Source organism: Megascapheus bottae, chromosome 15 (assembly GCF_031878675.1).
Source record: "Megascapheus bottae isolate mThoBot1 chromosome 15, mThoBot2.hap1, whole genome shotgun sequence".
NCBI lineage: Eukaryota > Metazoa > Chordata > Mammalia > Rodentia > Geomyidae > Megascapheus > Megascapheus bottae.
The window spans coordinates 15,322,685-15,348,250 of NC_143523.1; the positions used below are offsets into that span (position 1 = coordinate 15,322,685).

General features: G+C 37.3%; 1 protein-coding gene across 1 annotated transcript in view; it reads right to left on the bottom strand.

The window, feature by feature from the left end:
• Shoc2 (SHOC2 leucine rich repeat scaffold protein) overlaps nucleotides 1–25,566 on the bottom strand; it is a 63,866-nt gene that overhangs the window by 36,636 nt on the left and 1,664 nt on the right. Inside the window, exon 2 of the mRNA XM_090345895.1 lies at nucleotides 313–1,255. Coding sequence (XP_090202021.1) covers nucleotides 313–1,012 — 700 coding nt within the window. The 5' untranslated portion in view covers nucleotides 1,013–1,255. The remainder of the gene's footprint in view (nucleotides 1–312; nucleotides 1,256–25,566) is intronic.

Here is a 25,566-nt window from a genome sequence, read left to right on the forward strand (position 1 = left end):
GGATTGTGGTTCAAAGTCAGCCTGGGCACTAAAGTCCATAAGATTCATCTCCGATTAACCATCAAAAAACCAGAAGTGGCACTGTGGTTCAAGTGGAAGAGTGCTAGCCTTGGGCTGAAAAGCTCAAGGACAGTGCCCAGGTCCAGAGTTCAAGCCACACAACCAACCAAAAAAAAAAAAAAAAAAAAAGAAAAAAAGAAAAGAAAAATCGTCCTTTAACTGTTAGGAAGCTTTGGATATAGAAAACCATCTAACAAAATTACTTGGCATAACCAATGCTACACATAATAACAATAATTCAAGTACTCTTACCTATTTCAGCAGGTAACTGTTTGATTTTATTCTCTCGAATGCTGAGCATGCTGAGTTTTGACAGGTTTTTAATGTCCTTTTCTACAGTAGTTATACGATTAAAGCGAAGGTAGAGCGTAGTGAGAGAATCTAGTCGATATACTACGGAAGGAATTTCTCTCAGTTTATTATGCCGTAAATCAAGCATCCGCAGCTTCTTCAAGTTATCAAGAGAGTCAGGCAAACTGGTGAGTGAGTTTTCACTTAGAGCCAGTGTTATGAGATTTACTAGACAGCCTACCTCTCCTGGGAGGGACTGCAATTTGTTACTGTATAAATAAAGTTCTGTTAATTGAGTCAACTCTTTGATTGATGATGGCAGTATGTGTATAGACCTTTTGGATAAGTCCAAACGCATTGAGTTCTCCTCACGGCACTTGTTAAGCTCCTTAATCACCTCAGCATTGCTGGATTTTTTCCTCATCCCAGGTGCTGGATTTGGCCGTTTGATGGTATTGTCAACTGAAAAAGCCACTCCTGGTGGGGTAGCACTGGAGTCCTTCTTTCCATCTTTGGCGTCTTTTCCTTTGGTTTTAGGTTCTTTTTCTTTGCTCTCTTTCCCAAAACCTCCTGAGGCTTTTGCCTCCTTTTCTCTTTCCTTGGCTGATGGTACTTTGGGATTCTCTTTAGAGTCTTTTTCTTTTCCTAAACTACTACTCATGGTGACTCAAGCTTTGAGGAAAAACTACATGAACCCCTTTTATTTGCCCCCAATCTAAACTCAAAGATGAAGAGACAAAGATCCTACACAATCAAGAAAGGTGTTGGCATGAAGAAGTAATAATCAGCATGGAGAAGCATCCATATTCTACATGTTGGTTCTAAAAGCACTAGGCCCATTTCTGAGAGCTCATCCGTTCAACTGGTAAAATGGCGCTGGCCAGTCAATGATTCAGTAGAATTCCTGAAACATAATACAAAGAGTACCAAATTAACTTAGGTTATAACTTGTATCATTTAAACAAGACCCTGAAGAACAATAATAAATGTCATGTTTTCTAAGACTTGATATATTAAATATTTACTGAACACCTCTTATTATACAAAATTCACTGAAAACCACATATGTTACTAAGCCACAAGTTACATAAATCAGGCTCTACTTGAAAAGTACTTGTGATATAATAAGAACTAGTAAGAAACTATATGAAAGTTTATGAAACCACATGAGGGCTCAAACGAAGAGAAACAGAATAGCAACTAACATTTACAAACGGTAAGAACTTCTCATTTAATAAATGTTACAGTCCTGAGGAATAAATTATCATCACTATTTTACACAAATAAACAGTAAGACACAGATTGATTGAATGATTGATTGATTATTGTGCTAATCTTGGGGTTTGAACTCAGGGCCTGAAGGCTGTTTTCTTTTGCTCAAGACTAGTGCTCTACTACTCTAGCCACAGTGCTTTTTCTGAGTAGTTTGTTAGAGATATTAGTCCCATGGCCTTTCCTACCTGGGCTGCTTCAAACTGTGATACTCAAATCTCAGCCTTCCAAGTAGTTAGGGTTACAGGCGTGAGCTATGAGCACTGGGCAGAAGTACAGAACTACTAAGTAACTAGCTTTGTAATTCTGAAAAACTGACAGAACCAAGATTCTGCACTAGGTGGCTTATAGCTACAGCATATATTTCTACCTACAACACCAAAACTAGTTTGTCTACAATTAATTACCAGATACCTTCAGATAATAGGAAGGATTTCAAATGACAAAAGACTGGACAGCAGGTACAACAACAATAAAAGAAAAACAAAACATATATATTGAAAAACATCAGGTAGTCCATGGAAAAGATTTTAATCTGACTACTTTTGAGAAACAGTGACAAAAAGCAATCTTCAATGATGTCAATAGTCTTGGGAGTAGAAGAGAAGACAATAAAACAGGGTTCTTAAAAGCTCAGAGCTTAGCTGGGTGCTGTGGCTCATACCTGTAATCCTACCAACTCAGGCAGCCAGGACACTAAAAGAACATGAGACTCATCTCCAAGTAATCACTAGAAAAAATGGGAAGTGGGGCTGTGGCTCCAGGAGTAGGGTAACAGCTTTGAGCTGAAGTGCTCAGGGACAGCAACCAGGCCCAGAGTTAAAGCCCCATGACCGACCCCACCAAAAAAATGTAGAGTTTAGCTGGGTGCTGGTGGCTCATGCCTGTAATACTAGCTACTTGGGAGGCTGAGATCTGAGGATCGTGGTTCAAACCCAGCAGGGCACTAAAGTCCACGAGACTCTTAACTCTAATTAAACACCAGAAGATTGGTAGAGCACTAGCCTTGAGCTGAAGAGCTCAGGGACAGTGCAGAGGCCCAAAGTTCAAGCCCCACGTCTGACCAAAATTTTACAAAAGTACACAGTTTACTGGGAGAAAAACCAAAAAATAATCCACCAAGACTTAAAAGGTAAGAAAAATCTGTTTTTATTGTTTTTTGCTGGCATAAGGGGTTGAGCTCAGGGTCTGGGCTATCCCTTACATTCTTCACTCAGGGCTGGCTCTGTACTTGCTACTGGAAAGTTTACCTGGGGATAGAACAGGAAGAAATTAAGAATGATTATTTCATCGCTCTGAAGGGTATCACTATGTTCTACATAGAGAATAGTATTTGACTGGAAAAAACAGAAGCAAGTTAATGTATCCAGAGAAAAATTTTTGAAGAGAGATATAAAAAAAGAACAAAGACACAGACTAGTGAAAGGTAATATCAGAGTCTGGTTAAGTTTGGATGTTAATTTGTAGTAGCACCATCAATCTCCAATGCCACTGGCTTTTTTTTTTCCTACATAAGGGGAAATCTAAATTGTATTCCCAAATTAATCTAAAGTTGAGGTGATTTTGAAGGTAGTTGTGCCAGAAAACTAAAGGACTGCACACTTAAAAGTTAGAAGAAGAAAAAAAAGAGCTTATAGACTAGAAGAGAGAGATCTAGAAATTAGAGCAGCAATTTGGAAATTGTCACTTAGGAAGCTGATGTTCTTCATGGGGGAGGAAGAACTTATATTTATCCACAACATATGCATATATCAACAAAGCCAGTTTTTAAAAAAATGTTATATTATTTTAACCTAACAAAGAACAAAAAATAAAAATTACTAATAACACTAATACTCTGATAATGATGTAGAGAGACCACCTCTCTCATACATTACTGGTGAGAAGGCAAATAGAGGGGTACAGCTATTGTAGAAAGAGCAGTGACTGTACTTACAAAACACACACTTACCATGGAGCCTAGCAAGTTCTCTCCTTGGATTTATACCCAAGGAATATATACTACTGCTCATAATTTTCTTTACAATGACAAAAACTAGAAACAACCCAAATGTCCTTCAGTGAGTGAACAATGAAACAAACTCCAGTACATCCATGCAAGTAAATATTACTCAGCAATAAAAAGGAACAATTGATTAATACATGCTACATCTAGATCTCAAGAGCAAGATACTGAGTAAAAACAAAATCCTCTAAAATGATAATATTTTATCATTCTACTTATACATTCTTGAAATGACAAAACTATAGAGATGGAGAAAGAGTAGTAGTTGCTAGGGGATAGTCAATTGTGGTGGGAAAGGGAGATTCTGTGATAAGGAAACCATTCTAGGTATCTTCATTATGGTAGTGGTTATATCCGGTGATATGTAGGACAAAAATACACAGAACTACATACACATCTAATTAACACATGAAAATGCAAAAAACACAAATACAAAAACTTTATAATCTAACAGTGTTATACCAATGTCAAGTTTCTTGTTTTGATACTGACATTGTACAAGTAGGTGAGATAACATTGTGACTAGAAGTGTTATTTTTGTAACTTCCTATTTGTCTACCATTATTTCGAATGAAACTAGTTAAAAAAAAAAATCCACTGGCGGGCTGGGAGTTTGGCCTAGTGGTAGAGTGCTTGCCTAGCATGCACAAAGACCCAGGTTCGATTCCTTAGTACCACATACATAGAAAAAGCTGGAAATTGTGCTGTGGCTCATATGGTAGAGCTCTAGCCTTGAGAAAACCCAAAGACAGCGCTCAGGCCTCTTAGTTCAACCCAGGACTGGCCAAAAAAAAAAAAAAAAAATCCACTGGCACAGCTTTACCTACTACATTAGAATTTTCAAGAGATTATGTCCAGTTTTGATGCAGTATCTGAGAATATCTTTAATTATGTGAAAAAGCTATTAAACTATTTTCTATTATTCCCAACAATATATCTGGTATAGATAGTAAGAGACTGAATATTGGCCACTAATGGACAGTGATTTAACCAACCATACTTATGTAATTGCAATAAAGCTTTTATAATAATCTCTAAACTACAGAGCTTAAGAAAATTTCTGGTCTTGGGAACACATCAAGGTGCTTAGACTGTACTAGGGATATGAAATATCCATATTACTGTCCCCAAATCTTACATTATGCAATTCTTCCATTTGTTCCTGAGTTATATTCTTTATAATAAAGCAGTAATTGAGAGTTAAGTATCTTAAGTTCTGTAACTATCCTAAATACTAAGAAGAGATGATGGAATAAAAACAGGAGCAAGAAAATTATGAGAGGTCTTTTTTCTCTGATATGTAACTTTTTCTCTGGTATATAAACAAAAATGCAGGCTATGGAACAAAAAGATTCAGGGCATCTAACTCACATGTACTTCCACTGTAAACTTGACAAAACAAGTGAAAGAGAATGGAAGGATTGAAATACTACCATTTAACCTTTCCATTCACATATGTGGTCAATCTATAGAAAGAATATGGGAACTGTGAGCAGGTTGTGTGAGATGATGGTTTCCTAAATTGTTGAAGGAAATATCTAAAGGCAACAGAAAGCCATTGAATAACCAAAAGAGGAACCCATAAAATCATAACCAAAAGAGTCAGATCAGTAAACTGAAATGTTCATAAATCTGTTGTAATATCTAATCAATGTGAATATTTACAAATATAATCTTTTTATAATATATTTATAATATATTATCAAGATACTGTATTTATACACATACAAAAACCACATGCAACATACTATGAGCACTTACACAATTTTGAAGGGACATTTTTCATTATACTCTGGTGTTATATAGTAATGTGCTGATCTTTAGGCCTAAATGTACCTTCTTCATAATATAATTCATTTGTTTTATTTAAATTTATATAAATTTATGCAAGAGCTTCACATTTGTGCAAGAACATACAAGAAATAAAATATACACCAAGCTTAACTTAAGTGTTTAATCTCTGCCTGAAAAAATTAGAGATGATCAGAGATAAAGAGAAGAAATGGCTGGGAATATGGTAAAGAAATTTAGAGACCAAGTTCTGAATGGCTATGTCACTGTCAAGGAGGGGTCTTATTAAGTGCAAGGAGAACACTACCTTGAAGTAACTATCTTGATAACCTTCAATTACAAGGAATGATGTATTTCTAAGAGGTAAGCATCAAATAATGAAACCTGTATCCTGGACCTGGCTGTTCTGGAAATTACAGGTCTCTATGTGACTTAGTCTATCAGTACTAAATGAAGATAGATCTATTTTCCAGCCCTCAGTTGAACTCATCCCCTAAAAGTAAACCATTCCTTCTGCTTTTAACGAGCCCAATCCTAACAACTAAATGTTGCTACCTCTGTTCAGACAGAAGCTTCAAACTACTTTCACATAATTACATTTGATTTCCTTTGACACAGATCATCTTCTTTAGATAGTATCCTTCCCTTTGGTATCCTTTGTAGTGCTGGTTTAGCTTTCACAGATTTCTTTAGTCTTTGTTTATCATGGAAGGTCTTAGTTTCTCCATAGCTTCATTGGTAAGCTATGGAGAAAGCTTCACATTTGATTATTCTACACTCCAAGGTTCTACATTTGATTGTTCTACATTTGACTTTCAAAACAACTTAGGAGAAGCAAGCACCCCAAATAGAAGTAGTCCCATTTAACAAACGAGTTAACCAAGACTGAGAAAATCCAACACTGGTACTTGAAGCAGGAAAAAGTATTGGTTGGCACTACTATGTGCCAAGCATACTAAGTGATTTTAGCAAGTATCCATTAAGTCTAAGGCATATTAATCCTCACTTACAGATAAGGTGACTCAACCTGAGAGAAATTTAGTGACTTATCTAAGAAAACTGACAAAATGGTAAGACTTATAGAGGCCATTTTCTTTTGCCAGTCCTGGAACTTGGAACTCAGGGCCTGGGCACTGTCCTTGGGCTTTCTCAAGACTAGAGCTCTGTCACTTGAGCCACAGCACCACTTCCAGTTTTTTCTATGTATATGGTGTCAAGAAATTGGACCCAGGTCTTCATGCATGTTAGGCAAGCTCTCCACCACTAAGCCAAACTCCTAGGCCAATAGAGGACTTTTTATGGACAGTACTAGGGTTTGAATTTATGGCCTTATACTTGCTAAGCAAGGGCTCTTCTATTTGAGCCCCAGCCCTTTTAGATAGTATCTCAAACATTTTGGCTGGGACTGGCCTTAGCCTGCTCAGAGACCTTCCCTAAGCCTCCCAAGTAGTCATGATTTACAAGCATGTACCATCATGCCTGGCCCTCTAACTCTTTACCACAATGACATGTTCCCCATTTCAGAATGCAAATAAGTCAAGCAAATGTAAATTGTGATTAGACACATAAACTAAGGAAAATGCTGATACAAAAACTTTTAATAAAGATTCCCCCCCCAAAGAAGAACAATCAACAAAATATAGAAAAACTACATCACTCCCCCACTCCTTCCCTCTTCTCCTTCCTTCTCCTGCGGCAGGAACTCAGGGGCCTAGGTACTGCCCCTGAACTCTTTTGCTCAAGGCTAATACTCTACCACTTTGAGTCACAGCTCCACTTTTGGCTTTGGAGGAACTAGAGATATGCATCTCATGGACATTACTGCTTGGCTGGCTTTGAAGTGAAAACCTCAGATCTCAGCCTCCTGAGCAGTTAGGATTACAGGAATAAGCCACAGGTGCCCAGCCTGAATCACTATCTTAAAAAAATTTTTTTTCTGTATTCATCTCAGTCCTGATTCTAGAAATCACACACTGATTATTCTGGCATTGAAAAAAGGAATTTCTTCTAGTAATATACCTAGATACACAATTCACATAACTTGGAATCCAGTTAGTTTCTAATGAATCATATCTTTCTGAAAAGCATGCTAAAAAATATAAAAAGGTATTTATAAGTTTAAATTCAACACCTTATATATTAAGTCTATAATCATTTAAACCTAGTTTCCAATAATAGTAAAATAGTTCCATAACTGATCACTAGGAAGTGATTAAACTCAATTCTGAAAAGAATCCCAATTTATCCCTGGTATATGCACCAGTTCTTAAAACCTAGCACTGAATATTCCTTGGCAATAATGCTAAAATAGGTTGCAAGCTTATTTTTGGAGATAACTGAGGTAAGCCAGGAATTGAATGTCCAGAGAATTCCTTGTTTTCTTATCTACGAATCTAACACTAACGTGATACAAGCTCTTTTCTCAACTCTATTGCTGTATGATCTTGCTAACTACATCTCAAAAGAAATATACTTAAAAACAATACATGGGAAAGGAGACCTAAAGACCTGAACTATTAGACATTCCACTTCTAATTCCCTTGATAAACAGTGATTTAGTTGGGCAAAAGCTACAATTCTAGGCCTCAACTAACTTCATATATATATATATACCTCTGAATTCTAAAACTCCTGCTGCTAAATCTTACTACAATGTAGTTCTAAAAGTAACCAACTTTACATGTTTAGTATACGTAGTAGACAATGAAGAATTACTTCCAATCTAAAATAATGTTAAGTAAATTAAATCTGGCCCAGAGAGACAAAGACATGTTTTCTTCATATGTGGAAACAGAATTTATAAATGCATAAGTAAACACGTACAGGGTTGTATTCAAGTATACACAAATGAATTAACTGAAGTCAAGTATTTACTGGGAAGAATTCAAACAGTGTAATTCCTTAGAAAAACACTCAGTACAACAAAATGAATGCCAGTAAACTGGCACTTGAAAGGTATGAAGGGGAGGTTTGGGAAGGGTGGTACGAAGAGAGAAAGGGGAAGATAAGGGATAGGGGAAAATAACGATTAGGAGGGATGGGAAAAATAAGGAAGATGGCACATGAATCAAGATACACGGTACTTATAAACTAAATTGTGACTCCTTTATACAACTACTCAAATAATAAAAATAAAGAATTACTTCTAGTTTTACATTCCTAGGCCTAATATCCCTTGGGAGAAAAAAAAAAAGACTATCACGATTAAATGTTTTGAGTATATTTACTTAATGAGACTACTTATTTACCCATATTAAGAAGCTAGTTATAGCTGGGCATGGTGGCTCATTCCTGTAATCCTAGCTACTCAGGAGGCTGAGATCTGAGGATCAAGGATCAAAGCCAGCGTGGGAACAAATGGACCTGAGACTCTTAACTCCAATTAACCTCTAGAAAATGGGAAGTGGGACTTTGCTCAAGGGTAGGGTGTATCATTGAGCTGAAGAGTTCAGGGACAATGCCCAGAGGGTAGGGAGGTAACCTTGAGCTCTGGGACAGTGCCCAGGGCAAGTTCAAGCACCCATGACCCACCCCAAAAAAGAAGAAGCTAATTATGTTTCTTATGTGTGTAGGTAATCCTAACAGTCAGTCAAACATATATTTTGGAATATTCTACCAATATTTCAAATCCAAAAACATTCTCATTATTTCCCAAAATGCATAAGAGTACTATAACTATTCTGAGTCAAAATAGACTCAGAATAAGGTATATTTCAAAGAATTATACTTTTTTTTTTGCCAGTCCTGGGCTTGAGCTCAGGGCCTGAGCATTGTACTTGGACTTTCTCAAAGCTAGAGCTCTACCACTTGAGCCTCAGCACCACTTCCGGCTTTTTTCTATGTATGTGGTACTGAGGAATCGAACCCAGGTCTTCATGCATGCTAGGTAAGCACTGTACCACTAGGCCAAACTCTCAGCCCTATACTGACTTTTTAATTTGTGATATTTATTATCTTTACAGAATCTATAATTATGTGCAAGACTTTCCAAACTCATTTGGGTCAAGAAAAAAAAAGACCCTTTCTGAGGAGGACCTATTAGTCTCTATTGTGTTTTAAGCACTCATATTGCAATTATTTAGTAGAAAACATAGGTCAACTATATTGATGGAATTTTACAAAATTAGTAAAATTTTGAGACCACATCAGCTAGAAGAGTGAAGACTTAAAAGTGAAAGCTACCAAAGAAGGCTACTTTTAGAAGAGGAACAGAAAGGCACAATGTGCATCTGATCATACAAAATAGTATTTGTTGAAATGAACTGCAGGAAATGGAGAGGGTTTCTTTTTCTCTTTCTGCTGTCTTTGTTTTCTTATTTTATTGTTTGCTCAGTTGTATGTCTTTGGGAATGTAAGGAGAGACACAAAAATGAAGGAGAAAGGGTGAAAAAAATGCAGCAATGGGTACGCCCTAGACTATGTTGAAAACAAACTACACAACTTGGGGGGGGAAGGGATGAGAGGGAAAAACTTGGAGAGGGTGGGCAAAGGAGTGTCATTGTCCAAAAAGAAATGTACTCTTTACCTAAATGACTTACGTAACTGTAACCCATCTGTATATCACCATTATACTAACAAAAGAAAATTCAAAGATGAAATATGAGAAAAAATAGGTATCTCTTAATAAACAACCATAAAATCTCAAAGCTGCTGCAAAATGTTCCAAGCATTAACAAACATCATTAGTGAGGCTGTTATGTGTCCTTTTGCATTTGGGTTTAAGAAAGCAATACAGTTTGTCAAGAAATGCTATAGAGTAGCCGGGAGTTTAGCCTAATGGTAGAGTGCTTGTCTAGCATGCACGAAGACCTGGGTCCAATTCCTCAGTAACACATACGTAGAAAAAGCCAGAAATGAGTGCTGTGGCTCAAGTGGTAGAGCCTTATAGAAGAGCGAAGGCTCAGGCCCTGAGTTCAAGCCCCAGGACAGGCAAGAAGAAGAAGAAAAGAAGAAGAAGAAGAAGAAGAAGAAGAAGAAGAAGAAGAAGAAGAAGAAGAAGAAGAAGAAGAAGAAGAAGAGGAAGAAGAGGAGGAGGAGGAGGAGGAGGAGGAGGAGGAGGAGGAGGAGGAGGAGGAGGAGGAGCAGGAGGAGGAGGACGAAGACGAGGAGGAGGAGGAGCAGGAGGAGGAGGAGGACGACGACGACAAGGAGGACGACAACGACAGAGAAACGCTGTGGAGAAAAATATGTACCTTTCCTCACCTGTGACTTTGTTCTTGCTAACAGGCTAGGAATAGGTAAAATAGAACTGAGTAAAATGAATACAAGGACTTTTTTCAAATCAGAAAATAAAAAGAGAAACCAGGCACTAGTAGCTCTATAATCTTAGCTAAAAAGAAAAGTCCAGAGGATTGTGATTTTGAAGACAACAAGGACAGTTAAGTCCATAAGAATTTCACTTTCAATTAACCAGCAAAAAGCCAGGTTAGAGGCAGGGGTCAAGAGGTAGACCATCAGACAAAAGCCTGAATTCAGGAGCTAGTACTGGCAATAAATACATAAAGAAATAAGAGAGAGAAGGGAAGGAAAGAAAAGGAAGGAAGAGAGGACCAAGGAAGAATTTGGTAAAGATTTTTCAGGTACGCTTTTCTTTTTTTCTGGTCAGTCATGGGGCTTCAAGTCTGTCCCTGAGCTCTTCCGTTCAATGGGAGTGCTCTACCACTTGAGCCAGAGTCACTTCTGGTTTTCTGGAGGTTAATTGGACTTTCATGCCTGGGCTGGCTCTGAACTGTGATCCTCAGATCTCAGCCTCCTGGGAAGCTAACATTGCAGGCATGAGCCACCAGTGCCCAGCTCAGATAAACTTACTTTTTTTGGGGGGGGGGGGCAATCCTTGGGCTTGAACACAGGTCCTGTGAGCCCTGCCCTTGGGCTTTCCTCAAGGCTAATGCTCTACCACTTGAGCCACAGCACCATTTCCAGCTTTTTCCGTGTATGTGGTACTAAGGAATAGAACCCAGGGCTTCATGTATGCTAGGCAAGCACTCTACCACTATGCCACAATCCCAGCCCTCGGGTAAATTTTTAATAAGGTCATTAAGTAAAAAACAAAATTGACTTTTCCCCTCAAAGCCAAATACCACTCAGAATACCAAATTAATCCAAGCACTTTATTACATCAAAGGCCTTAAAGTAAAAATATTTTAGTGGCAGATTCTAGAGTATAAGAAAGTTCACTTGAAAAAAGGAATCAATATTTAAAACCAGTGACTAATGAACACTCAATAAGTAATGCCTAACTAGAGGCAAATAGTCTTTAGTGTCATGTTAGGACTTTCTAAGGAGCCATATATATTTCAACATTAAAATGTGATTTTTCTAAAAAGGTAAGACCTAAAGCTGGGGCTGTAGTTCAGAGGTAACACTCCTTCCTACCATGTAGAAGGTCCTGGATGTGATCTTACGTGCCACTTATTTAAAAATGATCTAAAAGACTCTTTATCTAGTTTTAGCTTTCAGAACACCACATCAGCAAATTTTATTCCTCATATAAAGTGATTCTATCATAGCAAAAGTAAACCTGCAGCTCTTAGCATTTCTTGTTTAAAATGTAGAGAGAAAGATGGAATGGTCCCTCTTTCCTCTAAAAAAAAAAAAAAAAAAAAAAAAAGTTCTCCACAACTAGGAAAGACAATTAGAAAATACACAACTTCAGCAAACTAGAAGCCAACACCAACCATACTAAATGAGAAGGGTTGCCAATGAGTAAAGGTAGAGAAATGCTGAAGATTACCAGTGAGAGAGGGCCCACAGCCTAACATCTCACATCTACCAGACCTCAGCACCCTCAGAGATGGGGTACACATCAGGACAAACCAAACAGTTCTCTGAGAAACTGGAAGCTCTTACAGACTTTGCTTGCCATCACTGATAAGGACTTAAGAAATCAACTTGAGACAGAACTTAAGACATCATATACTCTGAGAAGGCATACATTCCTAAGAAAAGCAGATACAATTAAAAAAAGATAAATATTAGTATAATTACTGTATTTCAAGGTTTTTCTTTTTAAACTGAAAATTAGGCCCAAAATACTGCTACTTAAAACTGAGAGTGAGGGAGACAATCAGTCCTTTTAAAGGAAAAATAAAAACAAAAACAGTTAAGAGATAACTAAAATGCCCTCAAGGAAAAAGTAGACCTCAAGAATTTATACCCTGCTGGGAACTGGGGACTCATGCCCAGAATCCTGGCTACTCACAAGGCTGAGCTCCAAGAATCATAGTTCAAAGAGAGACAGGCAGGAATGTCCATGAGACTCTTATCTCCAATTAATCAACAAAAGCCACAAGAGGAGCTGTGGCTCAACTGGCAGAGCCCCAGCCTTGAGCAGAAAAGCTAAGGGACAGATCCTAGACCCTAAGAAGTTCAAGCTCTTAGTACCAGCACACACACACAAAAAGGAATTTATTTCCTGTCTAACTAGAGTTCAGAATTTAGGCAACAGTTGATTGTTATTAAATATGAAGAAATGGGAAGATATTTATATCTACTGCTCTAAAGAAAATAGATGGCAATGTTCAGTCACGTAAAAGATAAAAGGGGGCCTAGTGGTAGAGTGCTTGCCTAGCATGCATGAAGACCTGGGTTCAATTCCTCGGTACTACATACATAGAAAAAAAAGAAAAGGAGAAAAAAGGCCGGAAGTGGCTCAAGTGGTAGAGCTCTGGCCTTGAGAAAGTCCAAGGACAGTGCTCAGGCTCTGAGCTCAAGCCCACGACTGGCAAAAATGAAAAAAACGAAAAGAAAAACTATGGCAAGAAGATGAGCATTGATTTCAGACTATAAAAGATGATTATTTTGCAGAATATAGTATAAATGTTATACTCTTGACAATGCTGTATGACCAATTAAAAACTGGGGAGAATAAACAAGCTTGGGCATTTACATTTTTATGCTGTACTGCTTTACACTCTGTTGTTAAACCTTAATCTGTCTCAATCCATTAGTTACATAAGGGAGAATAAGTATGATGCCTTAGTAAATATACATGAGCTAAATACACTCACTAAAGAAATATTTAAGCCAGGTACCAGGATCTCATATCTAATGCCTATAATCCTGGCTCCTGAAAAGGCTGAGATCTGGAGACTCAAGGTTCAAAATCAGTACAGACAGAAAAGATCATGAGAATCCATCTCAAAAAAAAAAAGGGCAAGCACTAAGCCCTGAGTTCAGTTTCCACTACTGAGATGAAGGCCATCTAGCTCCTTGAGTAGGGGTACAGGGAGAGTAGCATAGGAGGATTACAGTTCTTAGGTAGAGAAAAGATGAGCCAGATCCAATATAAAACAAGCTAACTCAAGGACTGGGTGTAGCTCAAGAGTTAGATTCTAGTAAGCCCAGAGCCTTGAGTTTGAAAAATCCCAGTACTACCAAAAAAGAAGCCTCAGATTAGATAATAAAGCACATGACTATTGAGACTCCCTTACCTCAAACTGAAAAGATAAAAATGACAAATATGGGGCCAGGAGTTTGGCCTAGTGGTAGAGTGCTTGCCTAGCATGCATAAAGACCTGGGTTCAATTCCTCAGTACCACATACGTAGAAAAAGCTGTGGTTCAAGTAGTAGAGTGCTAACCTTGAGGAAAGCCTAAGAATAGTGCTCAGGACCTGAGTTCAAGCCCCAGGAATGGCCAAAAAAAAAGATACAAATATGTACAGGGATTCTACCTATTCAAAATGAAACAGGCATTATATAGGTACAACAATATTGAGAGTGTAATTTTTAAGTCATACATGCATGTCTACCACAAGAACCTGGATAGATTAACATTCAGTGTTACAGGCTCACACCTGTAATCCTAGCTACTCAGGAGGCTGAGATCTGAGGATCAAGGTTCAGAGCCAGCTCCAGCACTAAAGAACAAGAGACTCTTATCTCCAATTAACCTCTAGAAAATGGAAATGGGGCTTCGCTCAAGGGTAGGCTGGAAGCCTTGAGCCGAAGAGCTCAGGGACAATGCCCAGGCCTAGGAGTAGGGCAGTAGCCTTGAGCTGAAGAGCTCAGGGACAGTGCGTAGGCCGAGTTCAAGCCCCATGACCCACCCCCCCCCAAAAAAAGAATAACACATAGCCCAGTGTCTGTAATACTAGCTACTTAGGAGGCTGAGATCCCAGGACTGAAGTTCAAAGCCAGCCTTGGGCAAGAAAGTTCATGAGACTCTTATCTCCAGTTAACCACCAGAAAACCTAAGTGGAGCTGTGGCTCAAAATGGTAGGGTACTAGCCTAGAGCAAAAAAACTCAAGGATCTCACCCAGGCTCAGAGTTCAAGCCCTAAAGCAGGAGACATCCAGAAAAGGATCTTAAAACTGCCAACATCTAAAGAGAAATAAACCCAGAAGGTGACAGGGGCAGGGAATATCAAAGTCATCATGACCCCTTCTCAATTTTCACATCCCAGTGACAACTAAATCTTAATAATCTTCCCCCAAATCCCCAACTCCTTTAACTTCTCTTACTCTCATAGCCACTGACTGGAAATACACGAGGCTCTCCTCTAGTAGCTTTCTACTTCATCTCACCATATTCACCCCCAAACCTGCACCTAACCTAGTCACTACACTGAAACTTGAATAGTCTTCCAAATGCTAACAGGTTAGAGCCTGTAGAGGTAGTTTTCAGGATAAAATTCAAATATTTTAGCAGGGGTTACCAAGCTTTTCAAGACTACCTTCTGCTTATTTCTGCCACAAATCTAATGTTTTCCACTTCATACTCTGGTCCCGAGAACCTCTTTCACATACCATAAAAGGGGCCTAACATTTCTTGTGTTCTTTTATACAAGCTATTTTCTTTTGTTTGAATCACAGTGTTACACTTCTTCCCTGAGAAAACTCCCATTTATGCCTTATTGAAAAGACTTTTTGCTTTTCATCTTCTACATGCACCCACTTAAACTTCCCCTTGTCGGGACACAGCCTGGTTAGACGACTCCTTTAAAACTTTGGGCAAAATAAGGCTCAGATAGACTATCTTTTTTCAGTTGTATCCCAGTACTTGGAAATATAGTCATTTTGTTTACTTTTAAAAATAACAAATACTAGTTATGTCTGATAGTTTACATCTGTAATCTGAGACAGATTCCCAGGCAATGATATAGAAGAATAGAATTCAAATCCAACCTAGGCAAACTTAGTGAGACCTCATTTCAGTTGTTTAGCTGGGCATGGAGACATTACTATAACCTCAGCTACATAGCAGGCCATAAGCCAGTTCTGGGCAAAAAGACCGTTATCTCGCCTATGTAGTGGCTCACGCCTGTAATCCTAGCTACTCAGGAGGCTGAGATCTGAGGTTCAAAGTCAGCTGGGGCACTAAGGTCCTAAATTAGTATATGAGACTCTTATCTCCAATTAACCAATAGAAAACCCTGCACTGTGGCTCCTAGGGTTGGGCAGTAGCCTTAAGCTGAAGAGCTCAAGGACAACACTCAGGCCCAAGGGTAGAGCAGTAGCCTTGAGCTGAAAAGCTCAGGGACAGCGCCCAGGCCCAGAGTTCAAGCCCCATGACTCACCAAAAAAAGAAAAAAAAAACAAAACAAAACAGATGTTATCTGAAAAAATAAGACTGTAAGTACAGCCCAAGTGTTAAGAGAGCCTACCTAGCAGCATGAGTCCCTGAGCACCAATGCCACCAAAAACCAGACAGCTTGCTCATTATATAAAGAAAAAGTTTTAATTTTAAAGCACTTCATAACAGATTATGAACTTTTTACTTAACACAGGTAAGTGCTCAATAAACATTTGAATAAAGATAAACAATAAAGAGATATTCCCAACCTGAGCCTCCCACATAGCTGTTCATTATAGACATTCACCAGTCATGTCAATTTATCAGCCAAAGAACACAGACAGGAGAGGGGGGAACCCATTCTGCTCCCGCCAACAGTTACCTAGTCCTACGTATAAAGAGAAATAATACCTACTTACTGTTCTAGGCTATATACATTATGATGCCAATACCCGACAGTATGTGCAACTAAAATTTAAAAAAAAATTTCTTTTGTTCTTCACCCTGTTGCCGCTATCATTAAGCCTTCATGTTTGTGTGTGTAAATGAATTCAGTCTGATTCCAAATATTTCCAATTGTCAATACTCTTTAAACTAGTAAAAACTGTCATTAAAAAAAAAGGTAACTATTCACTTCAGCAGTAATGGAAGTCCTATGGACATAATTTGGTAGTAGCACAGGCCCTAGATTCAAACTCCATACCATTAAAGCTAGAATGATACAGAGATGAACATGGCCCTGGTTCAAGGATAAGATGGAAATTCACCAAGCATTCTGTATTTTCTTAAACATAAAAAAAACCCACATTGACCCACTCCCCCAAAAAAGTACTATAACCAGGAAGATTAAAGTGTAGTTGCCGTTATTATAAAACAGATTAAAACAAATGTCTCTTCAAACTTGTAAAAAAAATCCATTTTTGAGACATTATTCAGAAAAAGATTTTTGCCCAACTAATTACCTATGATGCTGATCATTTTTAGTCAATTTTGTATTATGCTTTAAATATATAATCTTATTTATCTCTATATTATTTTTCCAAATATTCCAAGACAAAAATATTATTCATATAAGCTCAGAAGGCACCTTAATTAAACTTAAGATTTCTAGGAAAATGTATCCAACCACAGATAGTCAAAATATTGAAAGGGCCAGGCACGGTGGCTCAAGCCTGTAATCCTAGCTACTCAGGAGGCTGAGATCAAAGCCAGCAGGGCACTAAAGTCCTGAGACTCTTATCTCCAATTAATCACTAGAAAAAGGGAGTGGGGCTGTGGCTCCAGGGGGTGGTAGCCCTGAGCTGCAGAGCTCCAGGAAGTGCCCAGGCACAAGGGTAGGGCAGTAGCCTTGAGCTGAAGAGCTCAGCACCCGGGCCCAGAGTTCAAGCCCCATAACCAACAACAACAACAACAAATATATATATATATATATATATATATATAATAATACTATTGAAAGGCATGAGACATTTTGTTACTTTTATAATTTAACAACTATCCCAAGTGACATGTATTGTATTATCTTCTATCCTCCTTCTTGCTAAAGCTTATGTGAATTTAGATGAAGACATGGGTTTGGGGGGTGTTTGTGAGATTAATGCTGGGTTTTTGTTGTTTATTTGTGCCAGTCCTGGGGCTGGAACTCAGGCTGCTGGCCCTGACCCTTTTTTGCTCAAGGCTAGCACTTTACCACTTGAGTATAGCTCTACTCCCAGGTTTTTGATGATTTACTTGTTAATAGTCTCAAGGTCTTACCTGCCCAGGATGGTTTTTTTTCTTCTTCTTCTTCTTCCCCTCCTCCCCCGGGCTGGTTTTGAATCATGATTCTCAGATCTCAGCCTAAGTAGATGGTTACTATAGGCATAAGCCACTGTCACCCAACTAAATTAATAACATTTTAAGAGCATAAAGCATGCCTCTCAATCTTCCTGATGCTTCCTTGTTAGGAAGAGAAGTGTTTGGCACATTGATCTTGCTACCATCCAGAACACTGAAAAATATGGCTTTTGTTTCAACTACACAGTATCTATATTTTATTATAGCAACCCAATCAAATTAAGACAAAACCAGCCAGGAGTTTGGCCTAGTGGTAGAGAGCTTGCGTAGCATGCACGAAGATCCAGGTTCAATTCCTCGGTACCACATGCTTAGAAAAAGCCAGGAGTAGTGCTGAGGCTCAAGTGGTAGAGCTCTAGCCTTGAGAAAAATCCAAGGACAGTGCTTAGGCCCTGAGCTTAAGCCCAGGACTGGCAAAAAAAAAAAAAAAAAAAAAAAAAAAAAAAAAAAAATTAAGACAAAGCCATATGTTTTCATTTTGGGGGAGTGGGTATCAGTATTGAGGGTTAAACACAGGGCCTCAAACTCTGGGCTTCTTCATTTACCACTGTATTCTACCACTTCCAACTTTCTGCTAGTTAATGTCTCCCAGATTTGTCTGCCTGGGCCAGCTTCAAATTTTAATCCTCAGATCTCAGCTTCCTGAGTATCTAGAATTATACATATGAACTTGTGAGGCTGGCTGACTACAAAATGTAATTATGAAATAGATACAGAAGCTTTGGTTATGAAAACATTCCCACACTTAAATATGCAAGTCACTTAGTAATTTATAGGCAGAAAACTATCCATTTAAGTCATACCAGGAAAAAAAAAATGCATTATTTAACAATGAAGATTTTTACTCTTAGAAGCAACTCAAATATTATAAATTTGCTTATCATAACTACTGGGCAGTAGTTATATTCAGGAATAAAAAGTGCTAATTAACATTTTCTAAATCAGTAATCAGAAGCCAGGTGCCACACCTATAATCCTAGCTACTCAGACCACTGAGATCTGAGGATCAGATTTCAAAAGACCATGAAACTTTTTACCTCCAATTAACCAACAGAAAACCATAGTGGTGCTGTGGCTCAAAGTGGTAGAGTGCTACTGTTGAGCACAAAAGCCCAGGGGACAGCACGTGGGCCCTAATTTCAAGCTCCATGACCAACAAAATAAATATAATATTGGGCCGAGAGTTTGGCCTAGTGGTAGAGTACTGCCTAGCATGTACGAAGACCCAGGTTCAATTCCTTGGTACCACATACATAGAAAAAATCTGGAAGTGGTGCTGAGGCTCAAGTGATAGAGCTCTAGCCTTGAGAAATTCCAAGGACAGTGCTTTGGACCTGAGCTCAAGCCCAGGACTGGCAAAAAATGAATAAATATATTTATCAATGATCAATTTTGAAAGTATTCAACATAACCAAGCAGCAAAATTTCAATTACATTAAACTTAATTTCAACTTTAATAAAAACCTTCGCAATCTTGCCACTGTTAAATCTTTACAATGTTAATATCCAGTCTATGCAATTAATGTAGCCTCAACTTGGTCCCTATTTGTTTATTCTTTTAGTCAGTCCTAGGGCTTGAACTCAGGGCCTTTATGCTTAAGGCTAACAATCTACCACTTGGGCCAGAGGGCCACTTCCAGCTTTTTCTGAGTGTTCTCAATGGCTTATTGGAGATAAAAGTCTCATGGACTTTTCTGTCACAGCTAGATTCAAACTGCAATCCTTAGATGCTAGCCTTCTGAGTAGCTAGGATTACAAATGTAAGCCACCAATGTCCAGCATTGGTCCCTTTTTAAAATAGCAAAAATAGATGAAAGTACAGTCGTAAATCCCTTTATGACTATTTTCCAAATCACGAACTAAAACTAGTGGATTATATTCTTACCCTGGCTAACAATGCTGCAGTGTTCATGCTACACAACACGAGGAGCAATGCTTAAATAAAAAAAATATTTTTACGGAAATTTTTCAATAATATACATAAACACCATGGAACTGTTCACATCGGGTATCGAACTTTTCTTTCTTTGTGCTGGTCTTGGGGCTGGAACTCAGGGCCTGAGTGCTGTTCCCTAAGTTTTTTTGCTCAAAGCTACTACTTAAGCCACACCTCTCAGTCCAGCTTTTTTGGTAGTGTCTCACAGTGCAATGTCTCAAATATTCATGCTCTATGTGTACTACTATACACTATTATATAACAAGAGATGTTGGGGGACATTGCAGCACTCCCAGCCATTTAGTAGGCTGAGTTCCCACAGTTGCCTGGTGGGTGTTCTGAAACATGGCCATATATCTAGTATTAAGAATTTCAAATCACTACTTCCAAAGTACAGAAATAAATGTCTTCAAGATTAAGTCATAAAACCTTACTATTTTAAGCAGCCTAGTATATGTAAGCATCCCACTTCTATGAATTTAGAACTGTAATTAACACATGGTAGATAAACCAATATTTGTTTTAGCAACAGAATAGCTAGTTTAGAATTTAAGAGTTCTCAAGGGAAAAACAAGCAATGCACTACTCAGGAGGCTGAGATCTGAGGATTCAAAGTCAGCCCAAACTTTACACATTTGAGAGCCTCATCTTCAATTAACCAGCTAAAAGCTGGAAACAGAAGTGCAACTCAAGTGCCAGAGTGTCAGTCGTGAATGAAAAAGCCACACCCCAGTAACGGCACACACACGTGTACACACACAACACACAATATTCCCGAACTAAAGATTTCCAGTAAAATTTGAATTCTCTATTCCTGATATATACAAACTAACACTGAATTAAATATAATCTATTTTAGTTCACTCAATCTCTTAGATACTACGAGGAAAGAAGTTACAGTGACCTTCAATCTAATGTTCCCAGGCCAGATTATCAGGAGATGCCAAGAGAATAAAGCTTACTCTTAGAAACAGAATAAAAGCTACATCAGTAGTATGTCACTGTGTTTAAATCACTGTTAAGTTGTGTTTCATTCAGTACTGACCAAAAAACAAAACAACAAAAAACACCGAATTGTTACAAAATTGTATACACTGCATGGCTAGCTAAACAAAGAAACACTGTTAAGCTTAAACATGTACCTTCATAAACCCAGCTTCTTGGAGGGAGGCTGAAAATGGAAGAAGCCTACTCCAGGCAAGTGTAATCAGAAAAGTTCATGAACCTCCATCTCAATGGAAATATATTGGGAGTGGTTTGTACATGCCTATCAGGCTAAAATAGGTTGGTTGAGATTCAGGCAGCCAATCAACACAAATAAGGCCTGGAAACATTTTTCAGCAGTGAAGCACCTCCCTGGCAAGCCCCCAATTTCAAACCCTAGTAACATACACACACACACACACACACACACACACACACACACCCCTATTTTATTTGTGTATATGTGTGTGCTCAATAAAAACTGAGAAGTACTATATTACACTTCATTAAGCAAATCTTTCTAACAGAAATGCTTAACACATTAAGAGCTTTGAATTGTATCATTACAGATAGAAACCTGGTCTTTTGACATCTTTAACAAAATATACCAATTAACTATTATTTTATTATCTTATATCATCACTGCAATATCATGTATAAAAACAAATGACATTTTGAAAATTGCTTTATTCTTAACACATTAAATGGTTGTAAAATACTATTTTTTAAGTTCTGCCAGTGAAGTGTTTTCCCTCTGCTCTTATTTAAACAAACAAACAAACACGAGAATCTAACTTGGGGTCAAAGGTCTCCCAATGATGTGATACAGAATTGAAACCTGAAGAGTAAGTAATTAGTTTAGCCAGGGTAGATTGCAGTGGATAGCATCTAAGAAGAAAATACCAGAAAGTTTAGTTTTCTTGTAAGTAAATGTGGGATGAATGGTAATTTATGTTAAGGTAACTGCTAAGATGTAATAAACCTAAAAAGTACATTTCTGTAACAAAAATCACTAGATGGAAAATTGGGTTTTTAAAAAAAGAAGTATGAAAAAACTATAGCACTTTTCAGAAGGATGGAGTTTACAAAGCCTACTAGACTCTGAGAAATACTCTATCAGACTGTATGAAAAACTGCTTAATCACTGGGTTTAGTGCTTCACACCTGTTATCACAGAACTCCAAGGATGAGGCAAGAAAATCAAGTTTCAAGTCAGCCAAGGATACCTAGGAGAACCCTGTCTTGAAAGAATAAAAAGCAAAACAAATTCCTCAGTACTCAAGTCCAGGAATGAAGTACTGACCATAGTTTAAGGAAGAGTGGGCACTGCCAAGTCAGTGTAGAAAGATTTCTGAATATACTCAAAGGAGCAATTTTTAAATGTTTATGTAATAAATATGTGCCATGAGTTTAAAGCAAGCTTTCTCCTTCCTGAGAGAACAGAATTTAAATATGATTTTGAAATGTATTAATACTCAAGTTCTAATCTAAGAATTGTCACAAATTACTTAAATCTAAGAATTGTCAAAATTACTACTTTTAGTTAGCTAAAACATTATTTAGCTGGGCCACCAGTGACTCTCTCCTGTAATCCTACCTACTCAGGAGGCTGAGTTCTGAGAATCACCATTCAAGGCCAGCTCAGGCAGAAAATCTGTGAGACTCTTATTTCCAATTAAATACCAAAAAGTCAGAAGCAGAGCTGTGGCTCAGGTGATAGAACAGTTACATATAAGCTTTTATTTGATTTGGAACTGCCCCAACATGAACACAGGTCTACAGTTCAAGGCCCAAATTCAATTGAATGCACAAGAAATAACCACTTAAAAAAATATGTTTTAGGCTAGGAGTTTGGTCTAGTGGTAGAATGCTTCCCTAACGTGCATGAAGACCGGAATTCTGTGGCTCAAGTGATAGAACTCTAGCCTTGAGAAAGCCCAAGGACAGTGTTCAGGCCCTGAGTTCAAGCCGGAGGACTGGCAAAAAAAATATATATATATATAAATATATATATATGTTTTAATGAAAGTCTAATATAGTATTTGAAGTATTATTTCTGGAATTTAAGTAGTCCTTCAATAAAGTCTCTAACACTGGCACTTTTTCAACCTCTCAACTATCATACTTATTCCTCAAGAGTTAGTAATACAAGGCTCTCCTCCAGTAAAAATCACCAGTTATACATGTAGTCTGAGGCTTAATCTTATCTGAATTTGCCAGTGTATACTGCTGTTAAAGCACTTGTTACATTGTATAACAATAAACTACCTACTTGTCTAAGTCATACAACAAACCCTAAACTTACTGAAAGTAAGAAACATGAAATATTTACCTCTGCAGTCTTGGATGCACATGGCATTCAGCAGAAGTTACATGACATTTGTGAATATAAAACTACAGTTAGTAAGACAGAAAACAGAAGTAAAAAGTTAATCTAATGACTATTTGCAAGACCAATTGCCTTGAAAACAGGAAAGTCTAAATCTTAACTGATGAAATTACTTAAAGTTCTAGAAATTATCTGTTAGGACAAACCATTTCCTCTAAGAAATTAGAAAAATTTAACGAAAAAATATCAGCTATAAAATTTCTCACAATTATGAGACATATATAAATAATGAAAGGCAAACAATGTACTGACTGACACATTCTAAATTCTATGTCTTTACAATGCCATAAATACAAGACAAAACTGCCAGGCACAAGACTGCAAAATAAATCCTGTCTTTCAGGTGTACTTTACATAGGGTCCAATTATATCCTTGTCTAAGATCTCCTGTAATGTTTTACCTACAAGCAAATATGCTCATTCTTTCCTGTGAGGACTCTACCTTTTCCAGAATGCACTACTTTTTGCTATCAGTTCTGAACTTCAGAAACTGAAATGGGATATATAATCTAATTAGTTTTCTTTCAAATCTTGATAAGAACTGTACACTCTCACAAGAAGCACATATGTTACTGTCAAAAGCTTAAGGGCTTCTTGTAAAGTATAATATTCTCTCTGTGTTTGACCTGTGCTTGAGGAATTAAAGACACTGTGCTAAAAAACTGGTAACCAAGATAAAATATCTGGGGGAAAAAATGAGGATTTTATCTTAAAGTAATGTAGTCAAGTATTTTAGAATGTGTTTTTTCAGATTTCTTTAAGAAGCCCACACTGACTTACAAATTTCAGAATACTCTAATACATGAAGTTTGAAAATTTGACAATAAAAAATATCTACCAACCTAATATTTCAGGACTCATTTCACCGTATAAAGTACTTTATGTATCACTCAACTGCTGAATTACAGCCTATCTATGCAAATCATGTACAACAAAGTACTTTTCAATTCCTTACCAGTCTTAACTAGGAAGTATTAAAGGACTTTATATCTCAATTTCCTCCTAATATTTTTATTGACACTCCAGAATTCATATACTAAATCCAACCTACAAATCCCACAATTCATCACTTGATTTGTGAGTTTCTTTTTTTAAGAATTTTTTATTTATCTTAGTATAAGCAGGAATTTTTTTCTCCATACACAAAGGGCACATAATAAGCAGCACAACAAACTTAATTTTAAAGATGTTTATTTAATCTTCACTCTCCTTTTATCCAACCGAGTATTTTTATCAAAAGATAAAAGGGGTTGTATCCGTAAATATCTTTTTTACTTAAAAAAAAAGTTCTTTAAACTATTTAAAAGAATAAGTTTCCAGTGAGGTAACAGCAGCTCACGCTTATAGACTTAGCTACTTAGAAGTCTGAGTGAGATCCAGAGAATCAAGATTCTGAAGTCAGCCTGAGCAGAGAGGTCTCCTAAAATCCACCTCTAAAGTTTACCAAAGGAAAAAAAGCCAGGCTGGAGAAATGCCTCAAGTAATAGAGCACCAGCTAAGCAAGCAAACCAAGTAAGTGCAAGGTGCTGAGTTCAAACCTGAGTACTGAAAACAAAATCAAAACAACACAAGTTTTCTAGAAACCCAAAATTTTACAAATACTGATACTCCAGAATAACTTTCAAAACTATTAATACACCTTGTTACACATTAGAATTCTTATCCACACCCCCCACAATCCATATGGGAATAGTAAGTTTTTTTTGTGGGGGAGGTGGGGAGGGGAGAGGTAGAAGGAAGTCTTCAAGAGTATAGAATGAAAAATTTTATTTTGTCTCTAGAGACAAAATATTCTGTCCCTAGAGACAAAATATTCTGTCCTGTCCCAAGTCACAGAAGAAACAGTCATATTTTAAGAGCTTAATTCCACCAGGTAGGACAAAATAATTTACAATTTTGGTGCTCCTACTGAAACATGGAAATGTTTCAAACTTCTGCATGACTTTTAGTTCAAAAACTGATGCATGATTTTAAAATGAACAAAAAGAAATTTAATCAATTTGTAAATGTGGAAGTTAAAAAAATTTTTAAAATATCCAACTGCAATTAACATATCTCTTTAATCATTCTAATCCATAACAATTTCTAGTAAGAGAAAAAAATAACAATGACGTCAAAAACAAATGCCAACTGAGACAAATACTAAACAAGCACTTTGGGGAAAAGCAATGATATTCTTAGAGACAGGCTATGTCCATAACTCAAAACTGAGATTTCAATTGTGTAACTTTATATGTTAGCATGTGTTTCAACAGTCTGAAAGTGACAAACTTCCTCTAGAGAAAAATTTTGTCTCTGATCTATTTTTCAAAGGCATAGTCATAATAATATCAAATTTCTACAGTGTACTTTATGTCCAAAGAAGTATAAGAGATTCATCATATTTAATGTTAGCTCCTTATGTCATTGGGTACTTGTCCCTAAATGTCACTGTCATACAGGAAATCATCAAAACTTGATATACTCGAAATTATACGTGTAAATCTAC